At 61.8% G+C, this 25822-nt stretch overlaps 1 protein-coding gene across 4 annotated transcripts; it reads right to left on the bottom strand.

The window, feature by feature from the left end:
• Positions 1-848: 848 nt before the first annotated feature.
• Positions 849-25544, bottom strand: TACC1 (transforming acidic coiled-coil containing protein 1). Of its 4 annotated transcripts, none has more exons than XM_054175511.1 (14): positions 25446-25544; positions 19036-19151; positions 12577-13648; positions 11106-11141; positions 9443-9503; positions 8692-8890; positions 8081-8139; positions 5816-5944; positions 5554-5630; positions 5158-5201; positions 4891-5051; positions 4291-4397; positions 2716-2836; positions 849-1884 (listed from the first exon to the last, which is right to left on the bottom strand). In XM_054175511.1, exons 1-14 carry the CDS (start codon positions 25496-25498, stop codon positions 1816-1818), a joined length of 2304 nt encoding a protein of 767 aa, XP_054031486.1. In that variant the 5' UTR covers positions 25499-25544; the 3' UTR covers positions 849-1815. The 4 variants fall into 4 exon arrangements, with proteins under 4 accessions (XP_054031486.1, XP_054031484.1, XP_054031485.1 ...); XM_054175509.1 differs by lacking the exon at positions 25446-25544 and adding an exon at positions 19909-20149; XM_054175510.1 differs by lacking the exons at positions 11106-11141; positions 25446-25544 and adding an exon at positions 19909-20148.
• Between the last annotated feature and the right edge of the window lie 278 nt (positions 25545-25822).

The raw sequence follows: 25822 nt of genomic DNA, 5'->3' as shown, positions 1-25822 counted from the left end.
AATCAAAGCCTCTGCCCTCTCCTGCCGCTTGTGGGGCCAGAAGGCCCCTGAAGAGGAACCAACCTCAGACAGGGCAGGCTCCCAGTGAGCCCAGAGCCTGGTGCTCTGCTCTTCAGACGACCAAAGCTGGCCCGGGCCAAGCGCAGAGACCAAAGCTCATCCCTTCAGGTGGAGGATGAGAGGCTGCGGGGCTGTGTGCTCCTCCCCCCGGGACCTGCCTTCGGTGCTTCAGCTCCATCAGCCCTGGTGCTGGGAGCTCAGCTGCTGCTCTGGCAGCAAACCTGGGGTCAAACCAGAAACCAGCCCCAAACCAAGCTCCTTATGAGCTCTGAGGGCTTTGTGCTCCCTTCCTTTTCCCAAGGGCTGCAAAGAGAAGACCTCAGCTCCCTACCAATCCTCTGGGTCTTGAGGGGTTTCATTTACCCATAGAGACCCTCAGCAGCAGGTCCAAAGGAGCTGCACCTTCTGGGGGTCACTCCCTGCTCCCTCCTGCAGCCCAGCAGCTGGAGCCAGGGAAGGTGACTGCCATCCAGGCAGGAATGCTGTGCTGGAGCAGGAGGAGGACCCTGGAGAAGAGCAGAGGGGTGCTGGGGTCTGCCAAACCCCCAAGGCTGGTGAAATGCAGGGAAGGGGACTGAGCTCTGGTGGGCTGGGGCTGAGCTCTGGCCTTTGTAGATCAGCTGACAGGGACTGCTCTGCCAGCCCATCAGAGGCGTGTGTGGGGAGGACAAAGGAGAAAGAACAAAAAGAGGGGGAAAGGCTTTTGCTTTCTGTCAGGAGGATTGTTCTGCACACAGCCACAGGTGCCCAGCTCTGAGTGGTGCCAGCCATCAGCTGCCCCCCCCCCCCCCCCAGAACGTTCAGTGGGCTGGCTGGGGGGCACAGCAAACAGGCTCTGTGTGCTCTGCAGCAGGCTGCCAGCATCTCTACCAGCTCCAATGCAGGATAAATTCTCTCTATACATCCTGTAGCTAATAAAATATCTCTCAGGGGTAGGGCTCTGGGTTAAGCAGGAGTGGCACTGCAAGCTGGGCACAGGGGGTTAGAAAATAGAAGGCAAAGAGCTCAATTCTCTTACCAAAAACAAAAGGTAGCAGCAAAAAAAGGTTGTTGTGAAAGTCTTGGGTGGGCTGGGGGGGAGGGGCAGCCCACCCTGCAAAACCTCCCCTGCTCTGACTCTTCACAGCCTCCCCTCCAGCAGAGACAGCAGAGAATCCTCCCCCCCTGCAGCTACTGCTCAGTCCCAGCCACCTGCAGGGCAGGAGGCTCCTGCACCACCCCCAAGGGGCAGTGCCCACGGCACACCCACCCCGTGCCCCACACCACACTCTGAACCACGGCACCCCCACGGCACCCCCACGGTGCCACTCACCAGGCAAGGCTGCCTCATGCCACAGCCTTACCAGCAGGGCACACACAGCACTGGCACAGGGCTCACAGGGGTGGTATCCCCCCCAGAGCCTCCCAAAGGCAGCCTCAGGAATTCTGCTGGAGCTTGGTGTGTCCCCAGCTGAGAGGTGGCACCTGTGCAGAGGGATGGCACAGCAGCCACTCGCTGCAGACCCCAGGAGGGGGGCACAGACCCCAGGAGGGGGGCACAGACCCAGCCTGACCACAGGGAGCCCAGCCCAGGGACCCTAGGGGAGCAGGCATGGGGACAAGGTGGCACAGGGACCGTGGGGTCCAGCAGCCAAGCGGAGCAGGCAGCTGGGGGTGGGTGCTGCTCTGCTGGGGGGCCTGGGGGGATAAGGCAAAGTGCTCGACGTGAGGAGAGAAGCAGCCAAGTGCAGAGTGCTGGAGGAGGGGTGGTGAGGCTCAGTCTGCCTTCCCCAGCTTGGCAATCAGCTCATCACAGATCTTGGTCAGCTCCTCGATCTCCTGGTTCTGGAAGAGAAGCAGAGCTTGAGGACAGCCCCCCCGGGGTGGGGGATACCACCCAGGCCATGCCAGACCCTGCGCCTGCCCCGGTGAAAGCTGCTCTGGCATCACCCAGGGGCTGTGAGGACATCTGGGCTCAGCCCTCCTCATCCTCACCGGACCCCAGTGCTGCATAGAGCCCCACTGTAGCCCACCAGGCTCTGCCCACGCTCCAAGGCAGCCCTGAACCAGCAGCCACCACCCTGCCTGTGGCCATGGCTGTGCCTGGGCAGAGCTTCCAGCTCCTTCCTGGCATTAGGATGTGGCCAAATATTTGAGCAACAAACAGCAAGCCAAGAAACTACCCAACCCCCCCAAACATGGAGGGTACCTCCAGCACCAAGGGCATGCCCAGGGTGGCACAGTGGCAATGAACTTTGGGCAGAAACTCGAGCATAGGAAGTTCCACCTAAACGTGAGGAGAAACTTCTCAGCTGTGAGGGTGGCCGAGCCCTGGGGCAGGCTGCCCAGGGAGGCTCTGGAGTCTCCTCCTTGTTTTCCAGGAGGATGGGGCCAGGCTCTGTGCAGTGGTGCCCAGGGACAGGACAAGGGGCAACAGGCACAGAAGTTCCATCTGAACACGAGGAGGAACTTCTGGAGTTTCAGGCTGCTGCAGCCCTGGGGCAGGCTGCCCAGGGAGGCTCTGGAGACTCCTCTGGAGACTTTCCAGCCCCACCTGGACGTGTTCCTGTGTGACCTGCCCCGGGTGACCCTGCTTTGGCCAGGGGGGCTGGACTGGTCCCTCCCCAGCCCTAACACTCCGTGAAATGCAGAGCAAGGAGCCAGGGCAGCAGCTACCTTCTGCTGGAGAGCTCTCTCCAGGGACTCGACCTTCATCTGCTCCTTGCGCAGCCCTGCGTGCAGCGCCGCGCTCTCCGCCTTGGCCTTGGTGCGCACCTGGGCGATCTCCTCGTTGGCTCTGCAGGGGGGTGGGAGACAAGGGGGCAGTGGTCACCTCTGGGTGCAGCCAGGAGCACCGTGGCACCGTGTTAGACCCCACAGCATCGGCAGAGCTTGGCTCCTCCTGCTCGCCTGGAAAGCCTGAGCGCAGCTGGAGCTCAGCTCTCCACACCCCTGCCTGCAAACTGCTTCCTGAGAGGGAAGCTAAGGCAGCTCCTCACCACCTGCCTGCAAACTGCTTCCCGAGAGGGAAGCTAAGGCAGCTCCTCACCACCTGCCTGCAAACTGCTTCCTGAGAGGGAAGCTAAGGCAGCTCCTCACCACCTGCCTGCAAACTGCTTCCCGAGAGGGAAGCTAAGGCAGCTCCTCACCACCTGCCTGCAAACTGCTTCCTGAGAGGGAAGCTAAGGCAGCTCCTCACCACCTGCCTGCAAACTGCTTCCCGAGAGGGAAGCTAAGGCAGCTCCTCACCACCTGCCTGCAAACTGCTTCCTGAGAGGGAAGCTAAGGCAGCTCCTCACCACCTGCCTGCAAACTGCTTCCCGAGAGGGAAGCTAAGGCAGCTCCTCACCACCTGCCTGCAAACTGCTTCCTGAGAGGGAAGCTAAGGCAGCTCCTCACCACCTGCCTGCCACGGGTTGGTGCTGAGCCCTCAGCAGCTGCACAGCCCCTTCACACTCCACAGCCAGAAGGCTTCTGAAACGTGGGAATTAGTCAAGAGACTGAGGTGAGCTGAGAGGGGATTCTGCCTCCCTGCTCTGCTGAGACCTCACCAGCAGTATTGAGCCCAGCTCTGGGTCCCCCAGCACAAGGACCTGCTGGAGCTGGTCCAGAGGAGGCCATGAAGATGAGCACCTGCTGAAGCACCTCCGCTATGGGCACAGGCTGGGAGAGCTGGGGCTGCTCAGGCTGGGGAAGAGAAGGCTCCAGGGGGATCTTAGAGCTGCATTTCAGTGTCTGGAGGAGACCTGCAGGCAGGCTGGGGAGGGACTGCTCAGCAGGGGCTGTGGGGATAGGATGAGAGGCAATGGCTTGAAACTGGAGCAGGGCAGAGTTAGGTTGGACATCAGGAGGAAGTTCTGCACAGGGAGGCTGGGGAGAGACTGGCACAGGCTGGTGGAACACTGGCACAGGCTGGTGGTGGAGGTCCCATCCCTGGAGACATTCAAGGTCAGACTTGACAGAGCTCTGAGCAATCTCTCCAGTTGGAGATGTCCCTGCTGACTCCAGGGGATGCTGGACAAGATGACCTTTGAAGGTCCCTTCCTGTGTTCTGTGACTCTAACTGGACTGAGAACCTCAACCTCTATCCTCAGCAGACACCAGAGAGCCCATCCAGGGCTTTGTGCTGGCTTCCTGGCAGCCATTTAAAGTCACTTGTCCAGGGCAGCTTTGCACATCAACAACCCTTCCAGCCTCAGGGGAGCCTGAGGAAGGTCTTCAAGCCCCCAGCAGCCTCCTGCATGACCTTACTTGTCTAATTTCTCTTCTGCATGGACTTTGAGGGCCTGGTACCGCTGCTCCTCCTGCTTGACCCGGGTCAGGTAATCCTGAGCACACTTCTTCAGAGCCTCCTCGTTCTGAAAAACCAAACAAGCAGCAGATCCATCTGCCCTGGGCCTGAGCACAGAGATGCTGCTCTGCTGGGGTGGCAGATCCTGCTCCCAGTGTAAAAAGGCTTTAAACAGAGGCAGCAGCTCCCTGATGCTGGAGGCCCTGCCCCAGCCTGGCAGCATGGGCAGGGCTGGGTGGATGCAGGCAGGGCTCCTCGGGTGCTTTGCTGTGGGACCTGCTCTTGCCTTGGCTGCAGCTCCATGCAGAGCAGCTGGCATCAGCAGGACAGTGCTGGGGAAGGGCATGGAGAAGGTCCAGAGAGCTGTGCTCCCTGCACTGCCTTCCCCCAGCGTTTGAAAGGCTCTTTGCTCATTCAGCAAACATTGGGCAGCCCCCAGGCAGGGGCTGGAGCAGCTCTGCAGGGGACAGGAGAGCCACAGAGCTGCAGCGTGGGACAAGGTGGGGACCATGCTGCACAGGGCCAGGGCTGGGGGAGAAGGAGGAACCCAAGGTAAGGACCTTCTTGAAGCCTTCTAGGACACCCTTCAGGTTTTCATATCTCCTGAAGAGGTCTGACAGGGACCTCTCCACCGAGTTCAGGTCTGCCAGAGCCTGGTCCTTCTCCATTGTGAGCTGCTGCAGGTTCTTCTGAGAGGTCATATTTGTCCTCTGCTCGTCCTCTGGGGGGGGAGAACAAGCAGCAGGGACACAGTCAGTGGCTGAGCAGGGCTGGCTGCAGCGGCCCCCTCCCTGCCCCACGCACCCAGCCAGGGGCCAGCAGCTCACCTATCATCTGGGCAATGGTCTTCTCATACTCAGCCACGATTTTCCTACAAGAGAGGGGAAGAGAGCAGGTAAGAGGCAGCAGTGTTGTGCACCAACAGCTGCCCCAGGGTCCTGCTGCCCCCTCCCCGTGCCCAAAGGCAGCCCAAGAAGCAGCGTGTCCACCACCACCACCACGGTGCCACCCCCACCAGCGCTGCCCGGCCCTGAGACCCCCTGCAGCTGCTGCCAGCACAGCTAATGGGGCTTTAGTCCTGCCCCAAAGAAGCCACCGGGCTGAACACGGCACAAAGCCCACCCCGATGGTGCTGAGCCGTTCCACATCCTCCCTGCGCAGCCACTCGCAGCCCCTCCGGGGGGAGCAGGCAGAGCACCGCGCAGGCAGCAGGAGGCTTTCACCTCATCTCCAAGACTTCCTGGCGGCTCTCTTCGTATTTCCTCTTCCACTCATTTGCTTCGATCTCCTTGGTGATGATCTAGGCAGCAGCAGACACAGCACCCTTGGGATGTGATCTGGCTGGACAACCCCCATGCCCCCCTCCCCCCGCCCCCACCTCTGAAGCGAGAGCAGAGCTGCCCCTGCTACTCTCTGCGGCCAGGAAGGGGTCCAGAGAAGGGGCTGGCAGGAGGGGGGACACCCAGGGTGGGAGGTGCTCATTACCTCCTCTCTGATGAGTGTCAGCACTGCTGTCTTCTCAGACTCACTGAGGCAGATGCTGTCCAGGGGACTCTCGCTCCTGCTGGTGATGGCCACAGGGGATTTGTCCATGGAGCACAGCCCTGGATTGCCCTGGGAGGGAATGGCCCAGCTGGGATGCTGCTTGGCTTTTCTTTCCACCCCTCTCCCCCTCTTTGGGGGCTTCTCCCCATTTTATCAGCTCCTGCTCAGGCACAGAACCTCCCTAGCCACACAGAGTGACAGCTCAGAGCCCACACAGGGATTTTTGTGTCCCTTCTGCCCAGTCCCTTGCTGGGAGCTGAGGCTGTGCTGCAGGACACCCCCCGGGGGCTTGGCATCCCAAAGGGGTGACTCAGTAAGGGCCCCTGGCTGAAGGGGGAGAGCAGCTCTGAGCAGGGCTCTGCACACACCTGCTGTCCCTTCACTGCCCCAGAGGCTGGTTTAAAATCCTCTCAGGGCTGGAGGGTCTCTGCTGACTGGGAGCCACAGCTTGGGGGGGTCTCTGGGGGTCTGGACTAACTGTCCCCATCTCCTCCCAGTCTCGCTGCCAGCAGCTGCAGGGACATCTGCTGGGTGTTGCTGATCACCCCAAAAGCACAGGGGAGCAGTGGGGGGAGCAGGTTTCACCCCCCTGCAGAGCAGGGGTCCAGCTGAACCTACTCTGGGGCTGCCCCCACCCACCCTGAGGGACAGCCCTGCTCACCCCACGGTGCCCTCCAGAAGAGCTCCAAAAGCTCTCACAAGGCTCCCAGCACCTCCCATGGGGTCCGAGGCGGTTGCACCCCCACTGCCCTCTGCCCCCAGAGCCCAGCTCCCGGTGCTGCAGGGACCGAACCGGGGGCGGGAGAGCTGCAGCCCCCTCCCTTCCCTCGGAGGGGAGGTCCTGCAGCCTGGACGACCTCCAGAGGAGCATTCCTGCAGAGGCAGGCTCGCAGCAGCGCCTGCTCCTGCTCTGCTCAGCCCGAGGAGCCCTCCCCACGCAGCCATCTCCTTGGGAACGGCTGCAGGGCCATAAATAGAGAAGAGCTCTGGCGGAGGCAGGGCTGCCGCCGCTTGCGCTGTGTTTTGGAGACCAGAGCTCTCAAGCTCTTCCCTCCTTCCCCTCCCCTCCTCCTCCTCTGCTTGGCTGCTGCTCAGGCTCTCACGGCTCTGCTGCCCGCAGCAGCGGGCAGGCAGTGGCTGGTGCCCCCCCGGGTGCCGGTGTGGCTCTGGGCAGCCTCACCCCGGGGAGGTTCAACCCTGTGTGGTTTGGCAGCAGCCTCCCACAGCACCTCCCAAAAGCAGAGGAGCAGCTGAACACCTGCAGTACCCCAACCACTGCCCTCCCCATGGCAAACCCCCACCCCCCCAGGCTGTGGTTAGGGGGTGACCACAGTGCTGTGCCCATGCAGAGTGCTGTGCCCAGCCCCACACCACAGGGGCACTTTGCCTGGCAGCCCTGTGGGGCTCAGCACAGTTAAAGCTGTCTCAAGAAGCTGATTGTGCTGATGGTGCTAATCTCACTGTCCTCTGCTTGCTACCTCCACCAGCTTTGGACAGGGGTGGCTAAGCTGGCACGGGATCTTCCCTGCAGCAGAGGGATCTTGGGGTCACTCAGGGCACTTTGGGGGGGTGCCTCTGTGCCACTGCTGGGGTGCCAGGGTGACTGCTGGCTGCAGAGCCAGGCTTGGTTTGCTCATCTCTGCTGCCAGCTGCCCTCCTGAATGCAGCATTGGAGGAACCCTCGAGGGGGGCACAGGGGGACACAGGGGGGCACCCTGCACTCCTGCAGGGGGGGCACAGCCCTTGCCCTGCAGCCTGTCCTCCCCTCTCCTCTGCTCTGTCCTTCAGCCACTTCCAAAGGCAGCTCCTGCTGCCCTCCCACAGCTGCAGCCCTGCTCCAGGCCAGCACCTCCCTGCCACCCACGGGCAGCAGCAGCACCCACCCAGGTGGCACCATCCCTAGCCAGGCTCCTCCTGGCCTGCTGGGAGAGCTCCACCACCTCCACCCTGCCCTGTGTGGCCTTTCCAAGCATTTTATCTCCCAACAAGGCTCATTTCAGAGCACTTCTGGGATCAGCAGCATCTGCTGCAGCCCCCCCCCAGCCCTCTGCCTGCTGGAGCAGGTGGGAGCTGCAGTGCAGCAGAATCAGCCCTCCTGCAGCCCCCATGCCATGCTGAAGTGCATGGGCACAGCCAGCCCGCTGCTGGCACAGCCACCCCGGTGCCACCCCGCAGGTGAGGGGCAGGGAAGCAAGGGGCACTCACGGGGAAGATGCCAGGCCCCTCCTTTTCCATCATCTGCTTGGAGATCTCCTTCTCAAAGCCTAAGGACAAAGAAAAGCAACCTCTGAGCCGCCTGGGAACCAGGCCCTGGTGGCACAGGCAGACTTGCTGGGATGCAGAGGGGCACCCTTGAGCCTCCACATCCCCTGAGTTTCCCCTCCCCAAAGGCTTCTTTGCCCCCAGCTCCTGCCTGTGCAGGGAGGACACATCCTGCACCCTGCAGCCTCTCCTCCTGCCTCCCTGGAGTGGAAATCCAACACTCCCCTCTGCTGGCAGTTCACCCTGTGCCCAGGTCCCTGCAGCTGCCAGCCGTGCCAGCCGTTCCTGAGGAAGAGGAGGGGTGAAGATGCAGAGGACATCGTGCTGGCACCGGCAGGGCGCAGCCCTGGGGGGAAGCACTGAGGGCCACGGTTCAGTGGTGACCTGGCAGTGGTTGGGCTCAGGGATCTGCAAGGTCTCCTCCAGCCAAAGCAGCTCCAGGACTCCAGGAAGCTGTGCTGCCTCCACAGCACCAAACCCCTGCCAGAGGCTGTGGAGGTCACAGGAGTGCACAGAGCGCATCCCTGGAGCCCGTGGCGGGGGCTGCTCCTCACCTGCCTCCGAGCTGCTCTTCACTGCTGGCTCGGGAACATTTGAGCATTCAAAGTACTCCAGCTCCTCCTCTGGCTCTCCCTTCTTCTCCAGCCCAGCTGGTTTCTGCATGGAGGTGGTGGAGGCCAGCTTCTCCTCATCAGTGGCACGGCCATCCCGGTTAGCGAGGGCTGGGATGTCCGGGAGCAGGGCTCCTTCATCCTGCGGGATCAAACCATGCACTCAGCAGGACTGAGCTGCTCCATGGGCAGCAGGGGAGGAGGCTTTGCATCCACCACCAAGCTGCTCCTCTGCAGGTTTGGCTAAAGGACACACATGGTGCCAGGGAGAGGAGAGATGAACAAGCAGAAATCTACTGAAGAGGGAATGTCTGGAGGAGGCTGCAGGGGGGGTTGGGCTCTGCTCCCCAGGATCAGGTGATAGGAGAGGGAATGGCCTGGAATTGTGCCAGGGGGGAGTTAGGTTGGAGGTGAGGGAACAATTTCTTTGCTGCCAGAGTGGTCAGGGACTGGCACAGGCTGCCCAGGTGGAGTTCCCATCCCTGGAGGTGTTCCTGAAACCTGTGGCCATGGCCCCTGGGGCCAGGGTTTGGTGGCCATGGTGGGGCTGGGTTGAAGGTTGGGCTGGATGAGCTCAGAGGGCTTCTCCCACCCAAACACTTCCATGATCCTGTGTCAGCTCAGAGCTCTCCAAGCATCCCCATCCCACATCCCTGTGCCCAGCCAGCAGCTCCTGGGGCAGGATCCTACCTACCTGGGCACAAACATCCAGCACCAGCGACTGCGTCTCGTAGGGCTTCACCTTGCAGCCACTCCTGCAGAGGAGAGAGAGAAGGCAGTGGGATGAGACCTGGGCTGGCATGGGCAGCGTGGGGAGGGGGCAGGGACACGTGCCAGACAGCCCAAGCAAGGGGAGGCAGCCCCAGTGCCAGCATTGCGCTCACCAGGCAGGGAGGGAGGAGGCAGAGCAAGGTCTGGAAGGGACAGAAGGAACAAGCAAACAAACCACACAACTACAGAGCACTCAGGTTTGTCTTGGAGGAGTTTATTCCTGTTGGAGGTGAGGGTCAGAAACAGGATCCCGAGGTGCTGCTGGTGAGAGAGGGCATCCCCAAGGGGCTGGCAAGGATGGGTGCTGCACCCTCGCCCTGCGTGTCCGGCGTGGAGCATCCCGAGGGCTGAGTGCCCCTTGGTTCTCTGCAGCAGGGACTGTTTCCAGGCTGTCCCAGGCCCTGGCCCTGCAGCTGGAGGTTTCCCTGGGGCATCTCTGCAGGATCCAGGTGTGTCCTGTGCGAGCTGGAGCCGTGCTAGAGCTCTGCTTTGCTTGCGGGAGGGCCCCAGAGCCACCTGCTGTGCCTTGAGCGCTTCCTCTGCCAGATGCAACTGTCCCGAGGAGAGGAACCTCATGAGCAGCAGAAGTTTAGCTCAGGTTGGTCTTGCAGGTGGTCCCCGTGGCTGGATGCCCTTCAGTGAGGCAGCTCTTCCTAGCACTTTGCCTGTGTTCCTCAGGAGATGCCATGCTGGAGCCTGCCTGCACAGGACTGCAGGGACAGCCACGTCCTGGCACAGCACCCTGCACCAGCCCGAGGCAGCAGAGGGACTGTCCCATGCCACGGGTGGCACAGCCTCTGAGGGCATCATTGAAGACGTGATGTGCATCACAGCACTCCCCTGGCACACAAAGGAGAGTCCGAGCTCTCCCCCTGCATCTCACCACCCTCTTGCTCCACCTTCAGCCCTCTGCCAGGTCCAGACCCCTCAGAAGGCAGACACTGGCTGAGCTGATCCCCCCAGGATCTCACAGAGCAGCTCTACCACCCCAGCTGTGGGCACAGGAGGGGTGCTTCAGGGCAGAGCCACAGGCAAATCAGCTCTGGCAGCCACCAAAGAGAGCCCTGTTTGGAGCTGCCTTGTGAGGGCAAAGCTCCCTGGGACTATCCAACACATCCTGGAGCAGGAGAGGGTCCCTGGCTCCCACACCTCCCAGGTGGCGCTTTCCACCCTTCCCCTCTGCAGCAGCTGCCTCCCTGGTGGGGGCACAAGACATCCTCATCCTCAGGACTGAAATCTGCCTCTGCAGGGACCTGGATGCACCAACACCTGCTGTCCCCCCAGGAGCTGATGCACTGCTGCTGGGTACCAGGACATCACCCAAAGGCACTGAGGGTGGGCATGCAGTGGGAGCCAGCACGGGCACAGGGCTTGGCTTCTCCTCTCCTCCCTCACCCCCAGGCGCTGGCCAGGCTCAGCTGCCCTGAGGAACCGTCCCCAGAGCTGCAGGACACAAACCAGGCAGCAGAGAGCAGGAGTCAAAGGGCAAGAAGGAGCCTGCATGCCATGGAGACAGCACACACCAGAGAGAGAGGACAAAAACCAGCACAGGGAGAGAAGGAGGAAATAGAGAAGAGAGTACTTACAACAGAAAACAGAGAAATTTCACTTGCTCAGTGGTCCTGAGGCACCAAAGCATGGACAGGGAGAGAGAGACAGACAGATGGAGAGAAGAGTGTGTGAAAGGCCCTGGAGATCAGCCCTCACCGGGAGCAGCACAGCAGCTGCCTGGCTCTCTTCTGGGGAGGAGCACACCCAGAGGGGGTTCTCTGAGCCTGCATTTGCTGCCCGAAGCAGGGGGGGCGACCCCGAAGCAGGGGCCGAGTGCCAGGAGCATGGTGTGCTGCTCTGGGGGGATGGAGCTGCATCTTCCCCAGCTGGGTGCCCTCCCTGCCAGCTCCTGCTGGCAGACATGGCAATTCCAGCTCTCCCAGGTCCACCTGGGCTCTCTGCAAGGGATTTCCAAGAGGAAAGAACATCCAGCACCCCCTGACTGCTGCTCCCTAGGTCCTGTCTCTGTGACGAGCCTCTGGCTGGCTTCCCACCACCGGCAGAGCAAAGGCTTCTTTGGGCTGGTACTGACAAATCAGCTCCTAAAATTCCTCCCTTTCCAGCTTATCTCTTGCTCTTGCTTTCAGCTGGTTCCAATTACCCACAAATTACAGTGGAAGGACCCAAAATTGGCTGGGCAATTATTCCCTTGTGCAGCATCCCCTCACCCACCCAGAGTCCCTGGGGAGGGAGGATGGGGAGAAGCCAAGCCCAGCTCGGCGCTGCCCAGCCAGGAGCTGGAGAGCACACAGCAGGTGGAACCCCGAGGAAGCAGCAGTGGTCAGCTGTGAAACCTGCTCCCAGGGGACAGCAATGCTGTCTGCATTCCTAGAAGGCACCAGGAAACCACCATCCACACAGGGGGAGCTGAATAGCACAGCTCCAGGAACGAAAAATCCACTTCAGGAGGGACAGCAAACTCCACACCGCCTTGTGCAGGGGCAGCAATCAAACCTGCTCCTTCAGCCTCTGCTCCCTTCCCCTCCAACGAAGGGAAATTCAGTGGCAGCTCACAAAATGCCCCAGCAGCCCCTGAGGAACCAGATGCCCCCCACAAGCTCCACGAGATCCTCCTCTGGGCTTGGCAAACCCTCAGGTTCCAGCCTCCAGCACAGACTTGCTCTGACTCCACGACCCCGCAGCACCAGCACCCTGAGCCCATGAGCTGCAGCCCCAGGAGGGGACTCCAAAGAGATGATTCTGAGATGCAGGTCCCCATCCAGCCCTTCCTGCTCTGTCTGGGGCCTGGGACACCAGCACTGCTCTGGGGACATCTGTCCCTCTCCTCCCAGCTCTTCCTGAGCAGCTGGGGTGCCAGCAGGGCGAGGGGAGCTGCCCCAGCGAGGTGTGGATGAAACCAGGCAGCAGCAGGACCTGAGGTGCACCTTGACATTTGGGGCTGGCTCAGGAGCATCATCACCACCACCATCATCATCATCACCACCAGGGCTCTGCCCACAGACAGGGGAGCAGGGAGGGCTGCCAGCTGCCCACACCAGCACTCACGTTATCAGACGTGACTTGGGCTTCTTCGGGGAGTCTCTGCCTTCCCCCAGCTCCTCCTGCACCTCCAGGGTCTGAGACTCCAGGATCTCGTTCAGGTTGTTGTCGGCAGCGGGGCAGGGGTCAGCGCTGGCGAGGCTCTTGCTGGGCTTAAATGGATCCACGGAGTCAAAGTTATTGGGGTCAAACTGGTAGGAACCCCTGGGGAGGGCCGGTGAGTTCTGCAGCGTCGAGCTGCCAGCAGAGGCGTCGAGACCTGGGCTGTCCCGGAGCGCAGGACCCGGCCGCGGGGAGCCCCGGGGAGGGGGCGAGTCCGTGGGAGCCCTCCCTGCGTCCTCGGCCGATTTCTTGGGGGACTCTCGGTGCCGCTTCGGCGTCAGCTTGCTGGCCGGGATCCGGCTGCCCTTCCTGGGCGTAGCTCTCCTGGCCTCGGCGCTCTCGCCGCTCTCTGAACAATCCACCTCGGGCCTGGGGACCTGTTCCTTGGGCTCCGGGTCCGCGCCCACCCCATCGGCGCTGCCGCCGGGACGGGGGAGGCGGCGTGGGGATGCCGGGGGGGAGCTCTGCAGCCGGCAGCTCCCTGCCACAAAGGGGTTCACGCTCTCGGGGTCCAACTGGTCGGATGCTTGGGGCACTGGGGTCTCCTCTGTGCTTTCTTCTGTTTTCCTCCCCAGCGAAGGGGATTTTCCTTTCCCGAGCTGGCCCTGGCTGGGCAAACCTTCCCGTGCCAGGGCATCATCAGCCTGCGGCTCCACCAGCCCCGGCCCTGCGCCCGCTGCCTCCTCTCCCGGCATGACCTGCTCCGGGGCGGCTGTGCCGGCATGGGGCACCAGGGCTGGCTCTGCGGTGGGCACGGCGGCACAGGCAGTGCCAGCCCCGCTCCCAGGCACAGCCGGAGCCTGGCTTCCAGCCTGTGGCTGTGTCAGGGACCGGCCTTCGGGGGCGGTGTCCCCTTTGGAATCCGAGCTGGCTTCAGGGGCTCCGATCTCCAGCCGAGCCCCATCTTTGGGGTGCTTCCCAGGAAAGCTGTCCTGGTGGGCATCCCCTACCGGCAGGTCCCCATGGCCACTGTGCTCTGAAAAGACAAAAGGAGATGGTTAGACCCCTGCCTGCCATGCACCCCCCACCCCCAGAGGGGCTCCTCTCCCCTCCTCAGAGCTGCTCCAGGGTCAGATTGCACAGGCAGTGGGGTGGGAGGGGGGCACAGCAGAGCGATGAGACCCTCAGAATGTGGAGGGAAGGAGCTGCCAGCAGCAGCAGATCTCTGCTGCACATTTGTGCCAGGCTCACCCTGCTGCCAGCAAAGTTTCCTAATCACAAATCCTGATCCATGACTTAATCACTATTACTCCAATCCCTTCCCCTAAATCCCTTTACTCTTTAATCTTTTCTCTGCTCTCAAGGGATGGGGAAGCTCCTTATCTACTGAAGCATCCTGAAAGCTACACCCACCCAGCACCAGCAGCCAGGCACAAGGGGAGAACACCCAGAGCCACCTCTGCCCAGCTCATCTGCACCTCTTCTCCCCTCTCTCCACCAGGGATGACCACACAGACTCCTGAGATAAGGCAGAATGGGATCCTGGGGTGCCCAGCACCCATCAGGGAGTGCAGACAACCTACAGGCCTTGTTGGCACCTTTCTGGGGAGGCACAGCCCAGCCAGGTCCTCCAAGGGCAGAACAAAACCAGTGCTCACCCAAGGACTGAACTGGTTTGAAAAGCTGGTGGATGCAGGAACCTGCCTGTGCCCTCCACTGCCACCACCCTGCCCTGGCACACCGCTGACAGCCACAGGGGTGGGGGTCCTGCCACAGGGGTGGGGGTCCTGCCGAGTGTGGCCTCGTTCTGCTTTGGCTGGGGGATGCCAAGGACAACCTCCTGCAGCCCCACACCCCCCAGCAGAGCCTCCTGGGGAGGCTGCTCCTACACAGGGCGACTGCGACCAGCTCCTGTCTGCTGGTGGCCGAGCGAGCCCCAGGCTGGCAGCAGCAAATATCTGGTCCCAGGGCTGAGCCAGGACACAGAGCCAGCAGCCCTGACTCAGCTGATGGCTCGTGGTTTGCATAGCTGATCTCCAGGACGCAAAAAGCCATGGAAATGAATCATATGGGGCTGCCTGCTCCCTGGGACGGCACAAAACCCTTCCCCTGCCTGCAAAAAAGGGAGAAAAGCTCTCCCTCCACACAGCCCTTGTCTTGCTGCCCCAGAAACCACAGCAGTAAACACAGATCCAGGGGAGGTGAACTTGGAGTGCAGCCAGCAAACACTCAGAGGCAGCTCCTGCCAGACCTCTCCATCATTAGGAACCAGGAGAACCTCCTCAGCAGACCCCGAAGAAAACTTCCCTGACACTTGCAGCACTGCTCAGCTGCCTGCAAGCTCAGCGAGACAGCCCAGCAGAGAGGAGCAGACTTCAAAGCCAGGGCAAAAAGGCAACTTCCAAATGCATTTCACATTCCCACTGGAAGGTTTCACTGCTGCTGTTCTCACAGACACAAAGCCCATCCTGCTTTCCAGCCCAAGCCATGAGTAATTCCCTCTGGAACAAGCAGCAGTCAGCACGCAAACCACTTCTGCTGGCTGTGGCTGTCTGCAGGGCAGGGAGAGGGCAGGGCTGCTGCCTCTGACCATGCCTCAGAACAACCTTTTCTTCTCAAAACTCAGAAGCAGCTCTCCCCACTGGGTGACTCACTCCTTGGCTTGCACCTGAGACAACTCAGCTGCTCCACAGCCCCTGCCTGCAGCACGTGGGGAGCTGGAATGGACTGGGAGCCAGAAGGTGCAGGTGAGGCCTTGAGCAACCTGGGCTGGTGCAAGGTGTCCCTGCCTGTGGCAGGGGGGCTGGAACTGGGTGAGCTTTAAGGTCCCTTCCAATCCAGACCATTTTATGATTCTATGCAGGACAGCTCAGGAGCTCTCCTGTGGTTTTGGCCATCTGCTGAAGTGACCCCTGACAAACTCAGGGGATGGGTATGGATCCCTTGTGCTAGTTCACAGCCGTGCTCAGTGTCTGAAGGAACAGGAGCTGAAGGGGCAGCCAGGAGCCTGCCCACCTCCACCACAAGAACCCCAACCAAGCCCTCCCTGAGTGCTCACTCGATGCTCCTGAGTCCTGATTTCCAATCCACCTTGGGAAGGACTGCTCAACCCCACCCCAGGGACCACAGCCTTAGGGACTGAGGCCACCCTGGGACAGGCTCACATTGGCACCAAGCTCCCTCCACACAGAGGACAAAGGCAGGCAGAGCTATGAGGTCAATTAGTTCTCCAGAGAGTGCTGCCAGGCTGAAGAGTGTGATGGTTTGTGGGGCACAGCCCTTGGCACAAGGACATGCTGGGCCCATGGGTGCCCCTGAGGCACTTCTCACAGGGATGCAGCCCCAGCCCCTCCAGCCTGCTGCTGAGTAAAGCAGTCCTGCAGGTGATGGCATCCCAGGCAAACCCACCAGGGTCCTCCTGCCTAAGCCAGGGCTTGGGGGTGGCACAGCCTGGCCCAAATCCCTCCAACCCCAGCTGGGCTCCGCACTTCCTCCCCCCACGCATTTCCTCTGCCTCTAACACAGCCTCCCAGCAGCTCCCAGCCAGCTGGGCCTCGTGTTCCTGCAGGAACAATTGCACAGGATGCAGAAAGCCCTGACCCCGAGGCCTCTCTGCGTGGGGAGAGCCAAGGTCTGCACACCAGCAGCAACCCCCACAGCTGCCTGGCTCCGCTGGGTACCAGCATCCTGATAACCTCAGTGCAGCACTGCCTGCTCCCCAGGGAGCCCTGCTCCAGCCTGGCAAGCTGCATGCAGCTCTCCCAGTTCCTCCAGAGCCTCTGCATGCATCTCCCTCCCGCAGCCACCCCCGAGCAGTCACGTTGGAGGAGCTGCCACGCCGGCTCAGCTCCCCCTGCCTCAGCTCACCCTGCCCCTGCCAAGGAAAGCAGCCTGCAGACACAGCCAGCTGCCTCGCCAGGCTCTCACAGCTCCAACCCTTCTTTTGGGCCTAAACCATGCTGGATACCCCACAGGACCCCAGGAGAAGGCAGTGTGTGTCCCCCCATGCCGACCCACAGCATGCAGCTTTCCTCCCACAGCTCTTCTCACAGCATCCATCCCAGCAGCATCCCAAAAGGTGACCCTGAGCTCTCCTGTTTCCCCTCTGGCACTGTGCCCTGCAGATGAGGACATTTTAGTCCCAGTGTGGAAATGGGCACTGCCAGCCTGCTCAGTGACTCCAGGATCCATCCCAAGCACAGATGCAGCACTCTGGATCCCTGAGCCCAGCAGTGGTACTGAGCACAGAGCACAGACCTACTGCTGGCCCACGTGGAGGGGACACTAGGAAGTGAAAGTGGAGGGTTTACTCTCCCTGAAGAAAAACATACAGCCAGGACAGGCTGGCAGCACAGCAACAGGCACTGTGTGCCCCCTAATCCTTCCTCTTGCCTGGAATTAAACACAACCCCCCAGCAGCTGAGCACTTTCCTCCCCACCACCCCAAGCTGCCTCGGCTGAATCAGGAAAACTTGGCAGCAGCAGCGGCAGCGCTGCGCAGGCTCCGCTCCCCTCATCCCCCAGCCAGCGACTGAGCAAAGCAGCAAAGGATCCTCCACACCCCCCCGGTGCCAAACAGCACCACAGCCACTGAGAACAGCCCCTCCGGTATCCGGAGCCCGCCTGCCTTTTGTGCACAGCCCCAGGCAGGCAGCTCTGCCTTGCCCTGCTGGCTGGCACAGGATGTCTGGCCGGTGAGACTCAGCTGGGGGCTCGGCTAACAGCTCCTTTCCTCTTTTGGCTTTCAGCTTTTGTGTCGCAGCCGTTGGGCTATTTTTAAACCCATTCTGTTAAGGAGCAGCAAAGGATGCCGCTGGGAACAGCCCGGGAAGCAGTGGCCTGAGACAGGGTAAGAGAAGTACAAGCTGAGGAGCCTGCTCCCGGCGCTGCCACTTCCATGTCTGCTGCTTTCTGCTCATCGCCTGCTGCAGAATGTCTCCTGCCGGCAGAGAGCTCGAGCAGGAATGGGACAGAACTACAGCCTCTGAGGCAGCAAGGGGAGAAGTGTCTGAGTGATCCTGAATAGGCACAAAGCCCAGCTCCAGCCCCCTCCCCGGGGTGATGCGACCAGATGGATTATTGTCCCTCAGGGCAGAGTTTAATGCAGGCAGACTCACAGAATGCATGGGGTTGGAAGGGACCCTCGGAGGTCATCCTGTCCAGCTCCCTGCAGTCAGCAGGGACACCTCCCACCAGAGCAGCCTGCTCTAGGCAGGTCACCCAGCAGAGCAGGCAAGTCCCAGCTCCTGGCTCACAGGTTTCCTAACCCTATTTATTCCCAAGTAAGGGTAAGACTGCAGCTGTAAGACAGCCTTCCAGCCAGTGAACAGCCAGCCTCACAGTCAGCTTCCCCACACAGCACATCCAGCCCAGGGAGATGCCATGCTGGCCTGTGTGCCCACCTATGTGCCAGCCACAGGGCTGGGCTGGTGAGCTGCCCCAGGAGCACCCAGTGTTGGCAGCAGCTCTGCCAGCACCAGACAGCTTGGTTGTTCCAGCAGCCTTTACAGATGCCTCCCAGTCGTGGCATTGATCAGCACTGCTGCTCCTGAGATGCAGCCAGACCAAAGGGCACCTGCTGCTGCAAGGGTGAGGGCTCAAGGTATAGGTCACCCCAGGCAGGGTCATTTAACACCCCAGGGTGCACACCACAAACTCACAGCTGCACCCAAGAGATCCCTTCCTCCCCTCCACCCTTTCAGAGACAGCAGAGAGCTGCAGCTGGAGCCAGGGGAGGGCAGGGATGGAGCTGGGTGCAGTGGCACAGCAGGTCTGGCTCTGCTCTCCACCAGCCAGAGAGGAAAAACAGCTTCTGCTGCAGCTCATCCCCTCGGCCACACAACACTGTGGGCTTTGTGCACAGAGCCCTGGCAGCAGCCAGCTCCCTCTGTGTGAGCCATGGGCCAGCAGTGTGTGGGGCAGCTCCCACCAGCCAGCAGCCTGCTCTGCTCTGCCCTGCAGGGGAAGTGGCAGAGGGCAGAGTTTAAGTGACAAAATGCTTCAACCACATCCTCAGTTCCTCCCCAGAGATCCATCAGAGATTCACAGAACCCAGCACAGGCTCTGCAGCTCCCTCACCGCCTCCCAGCTCTGGGCCAGCAGGAAGGTGCCGCCGGTGCTGGTCAAACAGCACAACAATCCTTCTGCACTGTGTAGGCAGGAGCCAAGGGGGGGCAAACTGACCCTCGAATCAACTCTCCTGAGCCTCCAGCCCCCTCAGATTGACTCCCCAGGCCCCTCAATGAATCAGCTTTTCACTCCAGCGAGGGAACGGCCTCTGCAGAGCGCTGCCCTTGGCACCATCCAGGCCATTAACCACCCAAACCGTGGCAGGCATTATTCACAAGCAGCAGCTTCTCCTTGACCCCACCCTGACTGTCTGCACCTGCAGCTGAGAGCAGAAGGTGCAGGCTGGCTGCTTACCTTTGATGCCAGCCTCGGGCTCCAGCGATCCTGGCAGTGGCTCACAGAACTCCTTTATGGGCGAGCAGGTCGGCGTTTGTGCCTCAGGGGTCTCAAAGTTACCTTCCGAGTCCGAGCTGCCGAGGAGGGGGAAAAGAATGAGGCATTACCACTTCCCAGGTGAGCTCTGAGCTCCTCCACACTGCCCACACCTCCTGCCAGGCCAGCTCCCGGCCGGCCCTGGGCATCCTGCGGCAGCAGGGACACACTAGTGAGGGGAAAAGGGAGAGCAGGTGAAACATCATCGCTGGAGCAGGCTGCCCAGAGAGGTGGTGGAGTCTCCTTCTCTGGAGGCTTTCAAAACCTGGATGCATTCCTGGGTGCCCTGCCCTGGGTGCCCCTGCTCCGGCAGGGGGGTTGGACTCAGTGATCTCCAGAGGTCCCTTCCAGCCCCTACCATTCTGTGAATCTAGGAGCATCCTCCCCGCACCCCCCCGGGACTGCTCCTGCCGGCTCCTTTCCCTGGCTGGCTGAGCATCCACCAGTGGCCTCCAAGGACGCAGCAACCCCACCGGCATCTCCCCACCCAGCTCCGGGGGGATGCTGCATGGGGAAGCTTGGGAAGCAAGCCCCGGTGCCCCTGCCGGGTGCCTGCCAGAGTCCTCCCAGCTCCAGCCGGAGGGACGGCTCGCCCACAGCCTCTGCCCAGCCCCCCTTCCTAATAGGTTGCGGCCCCCCCGGGCAGCCAAGCTGATGCCAGGCAGCGAGCGGGCAGCCTCGCACGACATGCGTGGGTGCGGGGGAAGAAGCCAAGGCGGGTGCGGGGCAGGGGGGCGATGCGGGGAAGGGGCAGGGGTGGAATGCGGGGAAGGGGCCGTGGTGCGGGTCACTTGCCTGAAGCTCAGAGCCGTGCCCTCCGCCGCCGGATCCTCCCCGGTCCCACCGTCTTCCCCCTCGGGGCTGCCCCCGCCCCGCACCGCCGACCATGTCCACCGGGCCCATTGCACCGGCGAGAGCCAGGCGCTGAACGCCATCGGCCCCCGCTCTGCTCCGCTCCCCGCCGGGCTGACTGCGGCCGCGCCGCCGCCGCTCAAGGGCCTCCCCCCGGACCGTACTACTCGCGGCGGGGAGAGCTCCCGCTCCCGCCCCCGCCGCCCCCCGGCACCGCCCGCCCGGGAGGGACCGGCCCACGGAAAACCCTCCCCGCACCCCGACCCTGGACCCGCTGCCCGCCCGCTCCCGCGGCTGGTCCCGGCGATGCTGGGACGGGGTGGGGCGTGGGGGTGGAGGATGCGGGGAGGGACGCGGAGCACCTCCCGGGCTGCTGCGCGTCCCCCCCCCCCCTTCCCCCCGCTTTCCTCCTTCCCACGCTGACTCTCAAATCTACCAATTTCTGCCCAAACTTGGGGTTATGGCCATCACCCCCAGTCCCGCACCCCCTGCCACCCCTCCTCCCCCACCCGGGATGCTGCACCGTCCCCCTCCTTTCCCCTGCCACAGGAGAGGGCAGGGGGCTGTGAAACCAGATCCCCCTCCCCGATTTATCCGACACGTCTCAGGGCTGCACCTGTGCTCTGACACAGCCAGGATCGGGGATTCCTTCCACCCTCACCCTGAGCTGCCCTTCCCAAGGGCAAGCGGCCCCCAGGGCAGGGGTGGGGGGAGGCTGCCTGGAGCCAGGCAAGTGGAACTGCTCGGAGGAGTCGGACAGGGAAACACCTGCCCCTTCCCTTCCCGGAGAAAGCAGCGATCCCAGCGCCCTGCCCGCTGCCGCATCCTGCCGTGCAGCACAGCTCCGCGCTCGTTAACCATTGTCGTTTAAAAACAACAGCCCGGGATCCCGGCAGGAATCGGCGCTGCCATGCTGGCCTCCCCTGGGCATCACCCCCGAAACGAGGGCTCCCGAATTTGTTGCGCTCCCAGCAGCACGCTGCTGCTGCTGAAACGCCAGAGACCATCCAGGCTTTGGCATCGCCAGCCCTGGGCACCTGCAGCTCCCCGGAGCTCCAGGCTGGGCCGCCCGTTCCGGCAGCAGGTCGCAGGGGTGAGCTCGGCAGGGACAGACAACTGTGCCGCTGCAGAGCCAGCCCTGCCCGTTGCTGCTGGCCCTCAGTAGCTGCACCGAGTGCCACGTGGCAGCCCCAGACCGCAGCCCTGGCGCTGCCCTGTGAATCATCAGCCCTCGGAATGCCTGAGAAAGGGCAGAGAGGCCTCGGGCTCAGAACGGACCTGTCCGTCTGGTCTGGCCACCTCTCACACCGGCCTCCAGCAGAGGCTTCAAAGGGCTCATTCCTCCCCGCAGAGCATCTCAAATAACCTCCCTACAGGGATCCTTTCTTCCAAGCCTCCATCTGTCGGTGTCCTTACTGGGTAGATGTGGCATTGCTGCACACTTCCACTGCCTGGTCTCTCTCAGAGAAAGCCTCCTGACCCCGTTACAAGCCTCCAAACTTCTCCAAAGTCACCCCAGATGTGCTGCCCACAGCCCTGGCATAACACCTGGAGCACAGCACCGTGCTGCCCTCCACATCACCAGGGTCCAGGGGATGAGGAGCCCTGCAAACCTCTCTGCAAAGCCACACAGAGTCAGAGGGGACCAAGTGACACTCAGCAGAGCTCAGCCAAAAACCAAGAGGCTGCAGCAAAGGCAGAACCTCAACATCCTGTTGCCTGCATCTGCCGTGACAGGAACTGAGCCGCCCACTTCCCCCCTTCAGAAGCGTCAGAGATGACTTCTGCAGATGAATTTTACATGAGGAGAGCTTCAGTCTGAGCCTCTCTGCAGCACCACTCGCTGCAGCCTCAGCTCCTCCTCCCTCTGCCCTGCCCAGCAAAACCCCTGCTGGCCCAGAAGAGTGGCCAGAGTGAGGGCATCACGGCGTTGTGGGATGGCTGATGACTGCCTGGGTGCTGCCAGGGAGCACAGGAATGTGAGGGATGCAGGAGCAGTGCCTGGTGTGGGTACCAGTGCCTGGCATGGCTGCCAGAGCCTGGTGTGGGTACCAATGCCTGGTGTGGGTGCCAGCAGCAGGAGCAAGCAGAGCTGCAGCAGCTGCAGAACGATGTACAGAGTGACTCCTACAGACCCCCAGTGTGTCGGATGAGGGACCTGGGGCGTGCCAGAAGAGCAAACCATCAGCATCTCCCCACCCTGAAGGCTGCACACACACAGAGTGTGCCCACTGAGGACCCCTCGCTCCCCACACATCAGCCAGAGGAATGGGATCAGCAGGATCGAACCTGGCACTGGCAAAGCTCCAAAGTCCCAGGGCCCTGAGGCAAGAGCAAAGCAGAGCAGTGCAGGAGCAGAGCTCTTTAGATGAGCAATTAAGAAAATGCCTCGAGTGGCATTTTCCAGCTTGGCACCCAACCCAGCTTGGCAGCCACGCTGGCTGCAGACCAGACGCTGAGGAGATAACCTGGCTGTGCCACACCGGTGGCCCTGGCTGCCAAGTCCTGCCTGGCACAGTCGGCAGACTCCTTTTCTGCAGCGCAGAGGACACGGAGCTGCTCAGAGAGGGCCTTGCCAGCAGCCTCACTAGAGGGCACTCCAGGATGGGATTTCCAAGGGCTGCAGAGCAGCTCCGGCACTTGGGGCCGCGGAGGGTCCGGGCTCTGCCTTGCCCCGGGTCTGACCCTGCAGGGCAGCTGCGTGGGCAACCTACAGGAGAACCCTGGAGCCGAGCCCAGGGCCGAGCCGATGCCCTCAGAGCAGCCCAGAGGATCCTCTGGCATCATCTCAGCTTCTTCCCTTCTACTCTGACCTAGTCAAACCACATCTGGACTGTTGGGTTCAGTTCTGGGCTCTCCAGTTCAAGAGGGACTGGGATATGCCAGAAGGAGTCCAATGGAGGCTATGAGGATGATGATGAAGGGCCTGGAACGTCTGTCTGAGGAGGAAAGGCTGAGAGCCCCGGGGCTGCTGAGCCTGGAGAAGACTGAGAGGAGATCTTATTGAGGGTTACAGATATCTGAAGGTGTCAACAAGAAGGGGCCAGGCCCTCTTCAGTGGTGCTCTGTGACAGGACAAGAGGCAATGGACACAAACAAATCCAGGAGGTTTCACCTCAGCATGTGAGGCTGCTGGAGCCCCAGAGCAGGCTGCCCAGAGAGGTTGTGGAGTCTCCTCTGGAGACTTTCAAGCCCCACTTGGATGCATCCTGTGTGACCTGCCCTGGGTGACCCTGCCTTGGCAGGGGGGTTGGACTGGGTGCTCTCCAGAGGTCCCTTCCAACCCTCACCATGCTGTGATTCCCACATTGCTCCAGCCTCATGGCTCCTCACCCCAGCCCTGCCCCTGCAGCACCACACCTGTGAATGGGGCCTGTGGCCAAGCAGCTTCACCTCTGGGGTTTTGCAGCCACTCAACCTTTTGCTGCTGTGGGCTGGAAAGTAGCAGCTGGCCTGACCCAACCCCCACTGGTGCTCTGGGGTACATTCCCCTCACGGTGGTGAGGCTGCAGCCAAGGGATGAGGCAGGACCTTGGGAGGGCAGATCCACCACAGCAACTTTCCCACGTTCCTTTTGGTTCTCCTGACCTTGGAGGAGCCACAGCTGAGATACAGACCACAGGGCCGAGGAGCACAATGCCAAACACCCTGGGATTCAAGGCAGGCAGGACACAGTTTCCTCCTGCCTCACCCTCTGCAGCTGCCAGCTGCGTGCCAGGGCAGCAGGAGCCTGGGTGTCACCTGCTGCAGCCATGCCCTGGAGCACCAAAGCAATGTCCTGTGTGGGGCAGCACGCTGAGCAGCTCGGCTCCCCCTGGGGACCCTTCACAGCCCAGGATGTGACAGTTCCCATCCCTGCACATTCCATCAAAATAGCTCTACAGAAATAGAAGGGAAGGACACAACTGTCACACCACCAGCCAGATCCTCCCCCACCAGGCTCCAGCTGTCTTTCCCCCACCCCACTGCCACCAAATGACAATAGATGCAAACGTTTGTGGCTGCATTGAGAAGCAAGGAGGTGAACAGGAAGGCCCTGCTGGCCCTGCATTCTGAAAGGGACAACCCCAGCCGGTGCTGCTCTCCTGGAGGCAAGCTCAAGGCAAAGCAATTCCACAGGAACAGGCTCAGGATGTGCAAGTCCCAGCCCCATTTCCATGTTGATGCTGCAGGAGCACAAGCAGCTGCTGTCATCTGCAGCTCCTTCGCTCCCTGCTCGACTCTGCTTGCTAAAAATACCAGCACCACATAGTGGGAATGCTCCCAGCAGGTGCTGCCAGGCCTTGGCTCCACAATTTTAGCCAGGACTCAGGGATATTGGGCAATGCAGGCAGCACCCCTGCCCCAGAACCTGGCTGCTGGCAGGGATGGGGACAGCTGAGGAGCAAGGCACAGGGAGCAGAGCAAGGGGGATGGTAAAAGGCAGGAGGGAACAAAGCAAAGTTTGCTCAAGGTGGAGCAAACAGGTGGGAAGGAGAAGCTGCCAAGTCCAGCAGGGCAGAAAGGAGCAGCTCTAGCAGCCAGGATGATTTTTCCACCTGGGAACACCTTTGATTTATGTTTAGGTGACCATGGCAGGGAGAGAGAGGCAGGGCAGAGCACTCAGGAGGGGAGAGCTCGTTTGTTTCCCTGCCCTGCACCCAGCCTTTGCAGACAGAGAGGTGTTTGTAAGCCTTCAGAAGAGCAGCAGCCTGGCTCCCTGAAGCCTGGCAAAGGCTCCAGAACAAACACAGCTGGGCACCAGGTCCCCATGGCCTGGCCACTGTCCCCAGGGTACAGCAGAGCACAGAGCAGTGTGGTTTGGTGAGGGAAGGAGCAGGAAAGCTGCCCAGCAGGGCTATCTCTGCATCACAGGGTGGCTGGCCTAAAGAAAACATTGCTGTGTTCCAGGAGTGTTTTGGTTGATTTACAGATAAGAAGCCTCTGGTTTCCCTTCCAGCAGCAGCTCCCCCAGCACTGAGCAGCTCCCCCCAGCCTCCAACCCTGCCACCAGCTCCCACCTCAGCACCTGCTTTGGGGCAGTGATGGGGGCAGCTGAGGAGCAAGGCACAGGGAGCCTTGCTGTGGGACATGTGGGAGACAGAGCTGCCCCCCAGCTTCCCCCCTAGGAAAGTCCTGTGCACGGCAGCAGGGGCTGGGATGCAGCCTGCGGAGTCCAGCTGGGTGGGGAAAGTAGGAGGAATGGGAGAGAGAGCAGAGGGAGAGAAGGAGAAAAAGGAGTTGAAGAAGGAGAAGGGAAGGAGAAGGAGGAGTGGGAGAGGGAAAAGAAGAAAGAAGAAAAGAGGAGAGGAGGGGAAAGGAGAAGCAGAAGAGGGAGAAGGAGAGGGAGACGAACTTTTTCCCTTAGTTTAACCACTCAGTGCTTTTCCCTCCTCCCCCGCCGTGAGCCCCGGGCCAGCGCCGGTGCTGGGAAGAAGCCGGTGCCGGGGGCAGCCCCAGACCCTCCCCCCCCCCCCCGCCAGACTTCCCCCCTCACTCACCGGCTCTGCGGGGCCCCGGGATCCCGCGACCCCCGGCTCCGGGCCGCCCCCATGGCCAGGGTCTGGGGTCTGCGGCCGCGCTGCCGCCGCGCTCCGCCGGTCCCGGCCCCGCCTCCACGGGGGGGTGGGTGGGAAGCGGGGCTCGGAACGGCCCCGGGAGGCTGCTCCACACCGCGGGGCAGAGCCGGGCCGAGGGATGCCCGGGATGCCAACCACAGCCCTCCCGGGGATGGCAGGGGGCAGAGCCTGTGCAGGGCTGGGACAGGGACCCCGGTGCGGGGCAGGGACCCGTCGCAGGCAGCCGCCCAACGCTCTGCCCAGCTGGGCAGTCTGTAACTGGGTGCTGAGGTGGGGGCTGGCACAGGGCAGGTGGGTGA

The sequence above is a fragment of the Dryobates pubescens genome, chromosome 31 (assembly GCF_014839835.1).
Source record: "Dryobates pubescens isolate bDryPub1 chromosome 31, bDryPub1.pri, whole genome shotgun sequence".
Classification (NCBI taxonomy): Eukaryota; Metazoa; Chordata; class Aves; order Piciformes; family Picidae; genus Dryobates; species Dryobates pubescens.
This window is presented reverse-complemented; position numbering and strand designations above follow the sequence as displayed.